This window comes from Coprinopsis cinerea (genome assembly GCF_000182895.1).
Source record: "Coprinopsis cinerea okayama7#130 chromosome 9 map unlocalized cont3.9, whole genome shotgun sequence".
In the NCBI taxonomy this organism is placed as follows: domain Eukaryota; kingdom Fungi; phylum Basidiomycota; class Agaricomycetes; order Agaricales; family Psathyrellaceae; genus Coprinopsis; species Coprinopsis cinerea.
The window spans coordinates 1,149,463-1,161,930 of record NW_003307536.1 but is presented as its reverse complement, the minus strand read 5'-3'; the positions used below and the strand labels follow the sequence as shown (position 1 = coordinate 1,161,930).

The 12,468-nt window shown below is 51.6% G+C and overlaps 6 protein-coding genes across 6 annotated transcripts; 3 read left to right on the top strand and 3 right to left on the bottom strand.

The window, feature by feature from the left end:
- Positions 1-1,853: 1,853 nt before the first annotated feature.
- Positions 1,854-2,595, top strand: CC1G_07687 (hypothetical protein; the record flags this gene model as incomplete). Its single annotated transcript, XM_001832248.2, has 2 exons — positions 1,854-2,242; positions 2,307-2,595. The coding sequence occupies 2 exons, from the start codon at positions 1,854-1,856 to the stop codon at positions 2,593-2,595; spliced, it is 678 nt and encodes a 225-aa protein (XP_001832300.2).
- A 75-nt stretch (positions 2,596-2,670) lies between these two features.
- On the top strand, positions 2,671-3,135 carry CC1G_15173 (hypothetical protein; the record flags this gene model as incomplete). The annotated part of the gene is made up of 1 exon (XM_002910488.1): positions 2,671-3,135. One exon carries the CDS (start codon positions 2,671-2,673, stop codon positions 3,133-3,135), a length of 465 nt encoding a protein of 154 aa, XP_002910534.1.
- Positions 3,136-6,053: 2,918 nt separating this feature from the next.
- CC1G_15172 (hypothetical protein) lies at positions 6,054-6,883 on the bottom strand (the record flags this gene model as incomplete). The annotated part of the gene is made up of 2 exons (XM_002910487.1): positions 6,054-6,631; positions 6,691-6,883. The coding sequence occupies 2 exons, from the start codon at positions 6,881-6,883 to the stop codon at positions 6,054-6,056; spliced, it is 771 nt and encodes a 256-aa protein (XP_002910533.1).
- Positions 6,884-7,009: 126 nt separating this feature from the next.
- CC1G_15171 (hypothetical protein) lies at positions 7,010-7,588 on the bottom strand (the record flags this gene model as incomplete). Its single annotated transcript, XM_002910486.1, has 1 exon — positions 7,010-7,588. One exon carries the CDS (start codon positions 7,586-7,588, stop codon positions 7,010-7,012), a length of 579 nt encoding a protein of 192 aa, XP_002910532.1.
- Positions 7,589-8,779: 1,191 nt separating this feature from the next.
- CC1G_02559 (hypothetical protein) lies at positions 8,780-10,582 on the top strand (the record flags this gene model as incomplete). The annotated part of the gene is made up of 8 exons (XM_001832245.2): positions 8,780-8,806; positions 8,857-8,892; positions 8,948-9,134; positions 9,203-9,271; positions 9,326-9,366; positions 9,431-9,473; positions 9,533-9,989; positions 10,042-10,582. The coding sequence occupies 8 exons, from the start codon at positions 8,780-8,782 to the stop codon at positions 10,580-10,582; spliced, it is 1,401 nt and encodes a 466-aa protein (XP_001832297.2).
- Positions 10,583-10,938: 356 nt separating this feature from the next.
- On the bottom strand, positions 10,939-12,465 carry CC1G_02558 (carbonic anhydrase; the record flags this gene model as incomplete). Its single annotated transcript, XM_001832244.2, has 8 exons — positions 10,939-10,947; positions 11,017-11,093; positions 11,150-11,220; positions 11,280-11,465; positions 11,520-11,649; positions 11,724-11,851; positions 11,998-12,035; positions 12,340-12,465. 8 exons carry the CDS (start codon positions 12,463-12,465, stop codon positions 10,939-10,941), a joined length of 765 nt encoding a protein of 254 aa, XP_001832296.2.
- Positions 12,466-12,468: the final 3 nt, after the last annotated feature.

Sequence of the window (12,468 nt, the reverse complement as noted above, 5' to 3'; positions counted from 1 at the left end):
GATTCTGATGTTCGAACGACGGGGATTAGGATGAATGGTGTTTGTTGTATACGTGCGTTACTTCGAGACCGAACGAGGCTTTGAGATCCGGGGGATGGAAAGCATAAAAATTGACGGGCGCTTAAACTGCGGATGCGATGCGCAGCCTCCCTCGAAGCTGTGGTCGGTGATTTCATGTTACGATGTACGTTGCCTTCATTCAGTAGTGATAATAAGGTAATGACGTGTAGTTTTACTTTCAACACAACGAGAGGAAGCGCCGGGATAATTGGCAAGTTGTTGGATGACTCGATGTGTGTAATTCAGGGTGTTGGGGGAACGGGATGGAATGGAACGGAACGGAGAGGGAGTACAATAAATTCCGAGTACGAGTTGTAATAATAGGATGCATGTACGAGGGGTAGTAGTATGGAAGGGAGAAAGAGTTATTCAGGGGTGCGCTTATTCGAAGGTGAAGGAAGATGAAAGACTATATGGCGTGCTCAGCACATAGGCAGCGATCGCATTGTCCTCGTAGTATGTCCATCAATTCATTCATTCAAAGGAAGGATCTGTCAGAAAGTCTTCTTCCGGATTCGTGTACTCGGAGGAGCTGTGACGTGGAGTTCTTGGAAGGCTGTGTGGACGATTCGCCTTGTTTTGGAAGGTGAGTTTGGGTGAGACAGCAAGACGAGACAGAATCTATTGGGAGTTTGAGGAGCGAGGATATGTTGGCTCCATTTTACAGTATGCTATAGGACCCGCGGAGACTAGGACCCGCAGGGTCTGGACGGTCGAAGGTGGATTCACCCGCTGGTATCCACTCTGATAATAGCCGCGGTCACACAGGTCGAGAGGAGACGAGGAAGTCGTAGAGGGGTTCGTAACCGTTACGAGAGGATAGCAGATATAGCGGGTGTACTTAGTAGACGGGGGAGATAAGATGATGATGAATCTTTGAAATTGAAGGAAGAAGAAGGCTTCGAAGCGGTGGATACTAGGGGGCGTTATTGTAAGACGTGAATCCAAGACTAGGTGTATTGGCATCTGCCCGAGCTGCCAACGGCCTTCTTTGGTTGCTTACAGAGTCAGAGACAGGTCGGGTTCTAAACGAGGTGTGTTCGAGGTGCGAGTCTAGCCGGCAGGTATAGTTCAACATTGATTGAATTGTAAAGAAGACGATAAGATATAGAAATGGGGTTGTAGTATGTTTGACAGATATGAGAAGACACGGTGGAGAAAGAGGGTACCGAGAGGGAGGGTCTGTGGGCTTTGTTGGTCTGGAAGGGAGGAACGCCGGAAAGGGAAGGATATTGCTGTTGGGCGTTGTGCACGAGGCGAGAGGAGAAGGATTGGGGCATGGCGATGACGAGGATCTTGAGATCGCGGAGGGAACTGGAATCAGAATGATGGAACTGGTTCCGGAAAAGGGAAGCAGGTGATCAGGAGGGCTCGGAGAGGATTCGGCCCTGAGCTCATTGGTTTTTGATCGGGCGAAATGAAAATCGCGTGATGGGATTAGGGTTGCCGCTTGGGCCATGGTTGGACCTTGAAGAGTGCGCGGGGGATGGTGCAAGGGGAGAGGAATGTGTAGAGGGGGAGGCGAGTTGCTATGCAGTCAAGTGAGACAAGAGGAACAGGGTGGGCGGTGCGAATGATCTAGAAACGTAATTGATAACGTCGGTCGATCTTGTGACCTGACTAATTAGGCAGGTTGACGCCACGGCAGAATAACAGGCGCAAATAATGAGTGGACAATTGGGGCGTTCTCACGTTCGCATAATACAAACTGCCATCATCGTGCTCTCACTAATTTCCGCCAACGCCCTTCTGCCTGCCCCTCCTCCTCCCTCTCCCCTTTCCTCCTCGCCAATATGATGCTCGTACACAAGCCGCCATCATTCAACATCGCCCCAACCGTCCCCCATGCTCACCGCCGCCATCCCTCAGCTCCCCCCGCCGTCGTCGTCCAGCCAACCAAGACCCCAGGCCTGCTGTCCATCTCGAAGCCGGCCCGCACGACGCACAACCGCCACATGAACTCACACCAGCGGAGGGAGAACAACAACGCTAAGGCGCCCTCCAAGACGGCAAAGTCGCAAGCGCAACCGCTGGTGGCCCGTGCACCAGCCTTGTTGAACCCGGCTGAAATCTCACACAAGAAGCCTGCGCCGCCCGCTCTCCAGGATCCAGCGTCGCCCACCCCGCAGCAGCGTGGCCGTGGGTCCAAGCACGCTCGAGAGAAGGCCCAGCAGCAGAAGAGGTAACCGCTTTGTTCACCCGCAACCTCGAAACAATTTTTTTCTGACTGTGGCTGTTTTCAAAAGAACGCACTCGCAATCCCCTGTACGCGGCAAACACTCACGCCAACCATCTCCTCCCGTAGAAATCCAGATTCAGCAACAGTCCTTGCAGGCAGAGGTCAAATTCCCCTCATCCAACCATTTCGACCCTTTCCTCGAACAGCTCTCAGGCGCAATGCCAACCCCTTCTCCCTCTCCCAAACAACAGCACAAACAGAACCGCAAGCAGCAGCAACAGCAATCGCCGCCTGTGTCAGAGTCGATCCCAGTTACCAGGATCGTCCGCCCCAAGCCTCAGAACATCTCCCGCTAAGGCCCCGAGGTCTCTCACATGCCTTCCCGTGGCCTCATCGCCCCTCGTCCTTCAAAATTCCCAATTTGCGACGATATGACCGACGCCGGCGACCTCTCTGAGCCCGAGTCACCAGGCGTTCCGACTCCGCCCGCCACCCCTGTCCGCAAACAGGCTTTCAACGACAAGACCTACTTGGTCAATGCACCCATCTCCACCAAGGCCCCCGCCGGCTTCCCATTCACCTACCCCTCGCCACCCGTCTCCAACAAGGGTCGCAAGCACCGACGGGCTCCTAGCGAAGGCGTCTTCCATATGTCTTCGGACGAGGACCTGTCCTCCGGCCCCGGCGGTGTTGTTTTGAACCAGAACCTCTTTGGCTTGGCCAGGAACCGCTCGCCACAGGCGAAGGCTCCTTCAACCCCACCAAGCCTTAACAGGGCTGCGGGTACCGTATTCATCAACGATCTTAACGGCCAGAAAGTCGGAGGCTACTTTGCCAGCTCTCTCTTCCAAAACTCTCCCAGCCCGGACGAGCTTCCGGACCCCAACCTCTTCTGAGGTACTCGCCACTAGAGAGGGAGCTTAGAGGTTAGCGCCACATTTTTTTCGACCCTGCTACACCGCTGACGCGGCACCCGCAGCCTACCAATACTAATCTTGTCTAGATGCTTTCCGACTACTCGAGGGCAGCTGCTAGCTGCCAACGCTCATTCATCATTCCATTCCTTGCCCAGCGCCTCATTCATACCCGGCAAAATCCACCCATCTAATCGAACACAACGACAACACAAGTCAATTGTATCAATAGCCACCGCACATTTTCTATCCTCGCTTTCCATTATCGTTATTTCTTTTCTAACGACGGGTTTTCTCCACGCATAGTTGGCTCTTTGGGACGTCATCCACCGCACCATGCCAATATTTCGTTTTCTTGGGTTTTTGGGTTTTCCCGGTTGTAATGGGACCAGGGCCAGGACGCGCCTGATGTCTATGCCTTTTTCCCCGCCGCCTTCATGCATCTATGCCTAGCAAGTTTTAGGCTCCACTCTTCAACGCACCACACATCGTTCGCGACCGACCGAGTCGCCCCTGTTTATGGCTTATGTGCTCTAGGACATCCTCAAATATGACGACAGGCCACCGGGCTTGTCAACCACCCACTCTCGCGCCGGCGGGCGATGGTAGCATGGATCTGATCCACTGCGCCATCGTATCGCTTCGGCGCGCCTCCAGCTACTCCCATGCGTACTGGCAACTGCCTACGTTGCTAACCCGCACCCGTCCAATTGCAACGAACCCGGATCGTAGGCGCAAAAGAAGGGCTTCATTTCTCGCACGCATACACAACACACGATTCCATCCGCCCCTTCCTCATCATCTTGATTCACCACTTCCTCCTCCGGGTTCATTCATCAAGACAATTCAACTCGTCGCTCAACCTGTACACTATGTCGATGCGTTGGTGGGAGCGGGCTTCTCCCTAATCGTGTTCTTCCAACGTGCGTGCGTGCGTTGTGATGACTCGTTCACTGCACCCTTCTCGTCCATGCCCCGCCATCGCCTATTTATCGCACCTCAATTTCGCGCACCCACGTTTCGGCCTCTCCATCCCGCCCACAGCCATTTTCCCCTTCGGTGGAGGGTTTTTCCCCTTTTCTTCCGTCCTTCAACTTCCTCCGACGTGGGTTGCGAAGTGTGCTATTACGCAATTGTGACACCACCCTTCACTATCTTATTGCATCGTTATGAATTTACGCCTTCATGTTGCGGTTTTTTCTCTTCATTTTTTCTCTTTAGGTTTCTTATGATACGATTATTTTGTATTCAGGGCACCTCACTTTTTTCAACTTTCTTGTATGACCAATGTCTTTCTTCTTCTATGTGGTGCCCTGCATTCATGTCTCCCTTGTTCCTTTTCCCTTATTGTCTCCCACTGCGTTCGGGCTTGTGTTTCAGTATCCAGTGTATCAAGTACATCGTCGTTACACTTTTTTCCCTTTCTTTTCATATTTACGGTCTTATTGTTTCCTTGCGATGTCCTATACTTTTTTCTCTCCATCACTATCCTGGCTTTGTTCGGTGACTGGATGGTGAGTTTACAACTGACCTCTCGAGAACACTACTAACGTTTCCCTCCCCCCTCTAGGTAATCCAGCCTCATCAGCGGCCAACATACCCCCACGCCTTATTTCTTCTTCCCTTGGTCGCGACGTCGTCCTTTTTTGCATTTCATACATCGCACATCACAAGCAATCATCAATACGGACTGAAGCACCGCAATATATAGACTGTACAATTACGGTTTCTCTCTTGGGTTTTCATTCCTCCTGCATATTATTTGGCCATTTTTTCCTTCCTCCCCTCTCGATTACCCCTCCCGTTCTCCTTTCTCCTCCAATCCCCGCTTTCAGGTTGTTTCAAACGTTGGAATCCAAACCACTATCTGTACTTGTACTACTCGCCTTAAGCTTTACCCCTTCTCTTCCGCTTCCACCCCACTTCCTGTTCCTTGTATCCGCCTTCACACCCGACCAAGACGTCGTTCGACGTCTTCCACACACTAAACTACCCCCTTCACACACGCTCCTTTGTTCCGGTTTTCCTTTTTCTTCCTCCGATCCGTTGTTACCTACGGTTTCGAGTCCTTGTTGGTCTACGGTGTCATACTACATCCGTTGTACCCTCGAATGTAGCAAAATCCATACGGCCTGGACCATGGTTTTCTAGCGACTGGCCAGTTCTTTGTGGTCGGTTGCTAGAACCATGTGTTGCGCCATCTTGTTGTACCCTTGGATTTGTTCATCGTCGTTAAGTTTTTTGTTCTTGCTGGATGGACGTGACGTTGGGAGGAGGGTGTCGCAGGTCTTTGGGCGTTTCGTTGGCTGACTTGTTGGCTGGCGGGATGTTTGGAGATTTGTGACTTTGCTTCCCTTGCGTTGTCGTCTATTCAAGCGTTTCATTTGGTAGTGTTGCTATTAGTAAACAAAGTGAATTGATATTAGGTTTGTTTTAATACGTCGTTCGTTCCGTTCTTTTGTTTTGTTGTTGGAAAGAAGACACATACATTTACTAGTTGTTACTTAGTGACATTGGAATACTATTTGGTTTTGAGAAAACACTGGGTCCGACCACCGATATACTTGGTGTATGGAAACAGAATTGAACAGGGGTATCTGTCGCGAACGAACCTCCAGCGTCGATTAATCTGGTCCTCGTTCGAGTAAAGACGTCTCGCGCCTCCTTTTGAGGATGCTCATACCACATTCCCTCGTCACTTCTGCCTTGCGCGCTTCTTCTCCTTTGCCAGGTACGACGAGCGCTGGGTCCCATAGAGACCGGGGGTTCACAAGGTCGACTGGCGTAGCGTCCCCACAGTAATACGAGGATTCCATCGACAATGTTGCTAATTCGTTCTCGGCGTAGTATGGTCAGATATGATATACTCTGGTGACCTCGTCCTCGAAATACGTGGTCTGTTATGTTCGGAAATAGGCATCAAACTCGGGCGTATGTGTGACGAAAGAGCCCCCAGACTCGACCAATCTCCTCCTCGTTCGCGTAAAAATCTCTCGCACCTCCTGCTGGGCATACTGATACCACGATTGTTTCCTCAGTTCCTCTGCCTTGAGCTCCCGTTGAGTGGGTAAGGCGCATAAATCCGGGGCTCTTTCAGTACGCGCAGGGTACACAGTGACAAGAGGGATGAACTCGAGCGAGCGTAATCGAGGATATGAATCCGGGTTGGAAAGCGCAGCGTTGAGGGGAGGCCATTCCGGCTGTAAGCCTGGGTCGAGGAGCAGTCGGGCTTGTCCGAGAGGAGGGGTGACGCCTTCTACGATGTCCGCCATCCATTCGAGTTGGATCTTGATCGTTTCGAGGGACGGGTGTCCCGCGTTGGGCAGATGAGTGGTGAGGTAGCTGACGGTTTGAGGGGTAGGAGCTAGGTCTCTCATTGGGTGGTAAGGGTGGTTGGGATTGTACTGTGGTATGGCGACGGTGATGATGAGCTCGAGTTCTTTAAGGTTCGGCAAGAATGAATGCACGATAGCAGGCGCTGATGAGGTGGGTACCGGGTAAGCGCTTGCGCGGTCCAAAGGTCAACGGGAATCTTACCTGGTGGGGGATCACGGTACAAATAGTAAATCTTTATCGACTCGAGGGAACGACGAGCGGACGACAAGAGTAGTCCAAGCGACGTCCAGTCTTCAGCACGCTGGACTGAGACGGTTGTGTCTACGCGCGTTAGATGAGAAAAGTCGAGCCTTTGGAGTACGGAAATGGGTGGCGTAAAGCCCAGCGAGAGCATGGTGAACACCCTTAAGCCACCTGGAGAAGCTGTGAGGCGTGGTAGTGAGGTCGGGTCATTGGTCGGGTTGGCTTCAGAAGACTGCTCTATGTTGAATAGTCGCAGTTCGCGGATTGTTGGCGATAGTTACAAGAACATTTCTGTGGGGAGAGTCTTGACCCATCGGAAATCCAACTTTTCCAGGTTGCTGTGGGCGATAAGCTTGGTCATAGCGTCTTGGACTTCTCCATTGACTCCCCTCCACGTTTCCATGCCGTATCCGCCCTGGATGAGCCCATCAAAGACGAGGCCACGTAGATTCTTCAGCGCAGTCAATAACTTTGGGAAGACATTATTGTAGATTTCTCCAGGTTTGTGCGCGAGCCCCTTGACGGCCCTGAAATGGAAGGCCAATTGTTGGATGTAGGGAATGAGGTGTGGGTTACTTTCCAGCATGCGAAGCGTTTCTTCCAGGTAGCGGTCAGGGTCTGAGTCTCTTTTAAAAGTCTGTCTGAGACTGAGAGTCGAGAAGATCGACAACCTGCATGGATGCAATGTTGCACTGGAAACCAGCGAGAATTCGAAAAGAGCGCGGCGTGCTGGACCCACGCAGTAGTATTCATAGTCCCGTTTTTGATTGGCTTCATGACCGAGCTCGTTAATGATTCTTTCGAGGATATCGAATGGAAGGAGCGGAGAAGATGAGATTTTTGTATCCACAGTCATCGTCGCGCTGATCAGGGGGTAGGCAGCGGGCTGTTCGGAGATACCATGCCACGCAAAAAGTTCGAAAGCGAGTATTCGAGGTCCGACCCCTATATGGAAATTGGACCCCGGAAACTCCCTTAGTAATCAGACTTTCCACATCTCGTTGTAATTAAGCGCCGTAATCTACTACAGGGCTAGGAAATTCAAATTCTACGTGTTTTCGTTGGAGAAGGGTGGCGAGGTGGTGAGCCTGCTCGGGAGCTGATCGATACTTCCGATGCACCACGTTTCCTTGGACCAGGAGTCGGATTTTCGTTGCGCGCTGGGCTGCTAGTATCGGGTATAGCCAGGCCGCGCCGAAAATCAATAATTACAGCTTCCTCCACACCCAGGGCTGCGTATTCGTAGAAGCTGACTCGTACCCGGTTCCATATCTCCTTTGGAATTTCTGGAAAGTTGCCATCTTCATCCAGATGGTACTCTTTCACATGAGAGATAAAATTATACTTCCAGATAGTAGGGTGTTGACCATGCTTGTTGACGGAGCAGAGACTGCATTGAATGGGAACATTTGTGCAGGGTGACTCTTTGCTCGAGACTGTTCGGGGATTGGAAGAAGGAATTTTCCCTTGCGAGGAGGCATGGCAAGAAGGGTAGTAGTCGAAAACCAATTGAATTGTGAAGCAAATGTACAAGTTGTAGGAACACGACGGTGACGGCGCTATCTTTTCATCAGTTGTTATCTGTGATTACTAAGGGAGTTTCCGGGGTCTAACTTCCATATAGGGGTCGGACCTCGAATACTCGCTTTCGAACTTTTTGCGTGGCATGGTATCTCCGAACAGCCCGCTGCCTACCCCCTGGCGCTGATAATCTTGTCGGCGGCTTTCTGCTCTTGACCCTGGCTTGAGCGGACGTTCAAGCGGACTTTGATCGGAACAGGTGACTCTGTCATGGGCGCTTAGCCCTCCCTAGGCGGCGGTTGAAGTGTTTAGGTGGTGTGGAGAACGTGACTCAGGGTCACTGTGGGCCTCAACCCTTCATTACATACTGATTAAGTTGGAAGCAGTACCTGCTGCACCGCCCATAACTGGTTGTGGGCATCGCTGACATGGCATTCCGTACGTCTCGGTGAAAAGGGATGAACGACCCTTTGACTTCTGAGACGCATCCCACCAGTCCCCTGGCCCGTCCTTCTGCGCGATCGAAATGGGCGCTTTTAACATCTTTTGTTCTGTAGGTTGAGCCCGCCTTTGTTTTGACTTCTGACTGACTGCCTTTTTCAGGTCTCAGGAATCGCCTCTTTAAGTGGCCGCACAGATGTAACGCCGTCTACCGAGTCAAACTCTCGTGCAACTCAGTCTGACCGTCCAATAGTTTGTCAGGGAGTTGGCAGACGTTCGAGAAAAGGAAGGCGCATTCGAGAAATGGCTTGAAAGATCAGGCCTTGACAAGGACAGTGACGATGAGGGAACAGGCGAAGGACCCGACAGTGATGGAGAGGATGAGGTCGCCAATGATGACGAAGAGGATGAAAATGAAAATGACGGCAGCCAGGAGGGCAGTGAGGGTTCTGGGATGGATGTGGAAGACCAGAGTGATGCTAGTTCCATACCTTCCCTGGAGACACAGACGACGAAAACGAAGGCGATGAAGATAAAAAGAAGTTCGAGGATAGTACCGAGGAAGCCTCTGACGATGGTACGTACCTGACCCAGTCGACGGGCGCCCTGCCACTGACTTCGGATTTTCTAGGAAAGGACTCGCAGTTCGAGAACAAATTTCCCTCCGACGAAGTTCTGGAAGGTCTTCTCTTCTCTAAAGAGGATGTCAAGGCCTCACAGGACTACGTTCTGATAGCCGGGCGAAGACGGCAAGAAGAGACTTCATTGCCAGACCCCAGGTGCGACTCCGAATCACAGGTTGTGATCGCAAGGCTTAGTTAACGGGTGCTCTTTACAGAGGATCAGAGAAAGATCTCGGAAGATGACCCTTCCGTGGTGGTCTTCAACGTTGCACAGGGCGAGGATGGCGACGGGGACTTCTACAATACGAAAGACCCGGACCAAACATACGAGCTTTACATCGATTTCGGGGCCTTTCCCATTACATTCACCGCATACTCAATCCTCAAGACAGCAGCTCCCCGCCTCACCACTGAAGCTCTCTACCGGCTACTCACCAGGAACTACAGCCTGGAGAAACATCCTTACACTTCTTGCGTTATTCCCCACATAAATTATGGACCTGCGATGAAGTCCTGGGGCCAGGAGGCCATGCTTACCGATGTCATCGGCGGTGAAGATCCGGGGATGAGGTGGATGAAACTTCTGTGCAGCGAGATTCGAAGCACAGAAGATATCCTATACGAGGCGTGGAGAGGCAAGGGAAGGCTATGGACGTTCGTTCGACCCAACGTGTAGGGCTTTCGGTCTCTTCAGAAAGATTTCCGGCTCATCTTCTCTGTCTAGGTTCCCAATTGCGGAAACTATGCCCAGACTCGAGTTTGTGCAGGTCCAGCCAACTGGGACGCCTGCTAACGAGAAACTCCGGGAGGCGAAGACGAAGAAGCGCTCGCTGCGATCGAACAAGAAGCCGTCCAAATTTGTCTCTCTGCCCCTCGACGTGATGATGCTCATGTGCGAGCAACTCACCGTCACATCCTTCCTTTACGTTCTTTCGTTGAACAGGGCGATCCGTACTCTTCTCCTGCCACATGTTGACCAGATTGCCTACAGGGCAATGCAGGCCCTGGAACCGTACTACTTTCCTTCCAAACCCCTCGCCTCGGATGACACCGACAGGCAGCGAGTCGAGCTGGACGCTTGGGAGCATGAATGGAAGGAGGCTGGGTTCGAGATCGAAGGCCTCCGACAGAAGGCTCCATGGCTACAGTACCGAATCCAGTGCAGCCGCAGCCCAAGTATGAGAAACCGTAGGAGGATTTGGGATATCGCACAACAAATGGAAACGCTGGCTGTCAAGCAAGGTATTCTTGATGATTCTGATTAATTGTGTTCGTCAACAGAATCTATTTCTTTCTAAGTTCTAAGGAAAACCATTGTACATACTACAGTGTTCTATGCGAGCGGATATTATCTAGTATATATAGCAGGAGCAATGAATAGCATGATCAATGGTAAAGGGCGGTGTATAGTAGTGAAGCGGTATAATAAGGAAGATGGTCCCCGAGTTAAAATGCTCCTTAATCGTAACGGTCGTTCTGAACGTATTCCACTGCAGCTTCCACCGCCATGAACGGCGCGGGAGGAACAGCTTTTCCTGGTGGCCCCACAGACACACCCAGATCTCGGACTTCTCCATTATCGATATCATACACCCATCCATGGACATACAAATCGGGGACATTAGGATGACTGGGGGAGAAGTGCTGGAACGGAATTCATCAGTAAAGGCCCACTTTGGTTTGCATGCCTACCGCATACCTGGGCGATGATCTTGCTGCGAACGATATTCGAGACGGTCGATTTGACGTTCTCTTCCACTAGCGCTCGGAATCCGGCTACGGAAATCGAGCGTTGAGCGAGGGCTCTCAGGGAATATCGACGGGCTGCTTACGGTCGTGAGTGGGCGGGCCAGCCACCTCTTCTTCCCCCTCATTTCGCTCCCTCAGCTCGACGATCTCACGTCTGACAAAGTGGAGCGCCGTTATCAGGTTAGCAAGCCGAGGATAAGAACTGAATCACACCTATTGGAGGTCTGGTAGAGCTTGCGAATAGGCTTAATCCACGTCTGTATCGAGGTGGTTGCCTCGTCCCAGGGTAGGGGCGGAGGAGAGGCAATCGCAGCCTGCACACCGCCGCAGCCGTAGTGGCCCATAACAATGATGTGCTTGACGTGCAGATGTTCGACGCCGTACGAAACAATCGCCTTCCTGTTCACCGAAAGTCAGCCATTCGTCCTAACCCACCCAGCGCACCCCACTCACACATTATTATCCTGCTGTTCGAACAAATTCGCGATGTTGCGCTCAGCAAAGAACGTTCCAGGTTTGGCATTGAATACGGTTCCTTCTGGGACGCGACTATCAGAGCACCCCAAGAAAAGGAATTTAGGTGCTGTATAAGGCAACGTGTCCGCCGTTGTCAGCAACCAACTTGGGCTCCAACGAAACGTTAGAAAATCAATCAACCTTGGCCTGTTGATAGTTTCTTTATCGAGTCGGCATGGGTTGCACGGAAGTCTTGGTTTCCTTGGTAGAGGATGTCAAAGTCACTCTCGTTGGCCTTGGCGGACTGGGCCCTGCCAACGATGTGCACCCTATCCGGAGCTGGGTACGCAAGAGCGGATGAGACTAGGGCGAAGAGCAAGGGTAAGGGACGAAGTAGCATGAAGAGGGATGAAATGGGTGGGGAGGTTGGGCGTGTGGTGGGGTGGGTTTATCGGGTTTTTCTACTGTCACAGACCCTGTCTTATGAATCCCTGAAGATGCGCCCGGTGTTTTCTATTTTAGGTTAGCATGTCGTTTGCCGGTGCTGTACGCGTTGTAAAAAAAAAAGCCTATGCTAATCGCTTTAGAGCACACGATAACGGAGCGCGCAGGTGATATGCACAAGTGTACACACTCTTTTGCGTTATCGGAACTGGCCACGCACCTGGACCAGGTTAACCCCTTGAAATGACCTTGGAGGAAGTGAAGCGCCAAGAAAGCGCTAAGATTGGTATTTTAAGAACATTTCGCTCATTTGAAGAGAACAAGAGGATATAGTAACAGTGTCCGCAATGAAAAATCTAAGGAATGAATGCACTGAGAGCGCTGTTGCCCCTGAGGTGCCAGCGAGACCGACAACTTCGTGTTTCAAATAAAAGTTTCCGAGGTGCTGCTGATGCCCACATCGGCGAATGAATATCAGGACGAAGAGCTCAGTGGACATCTC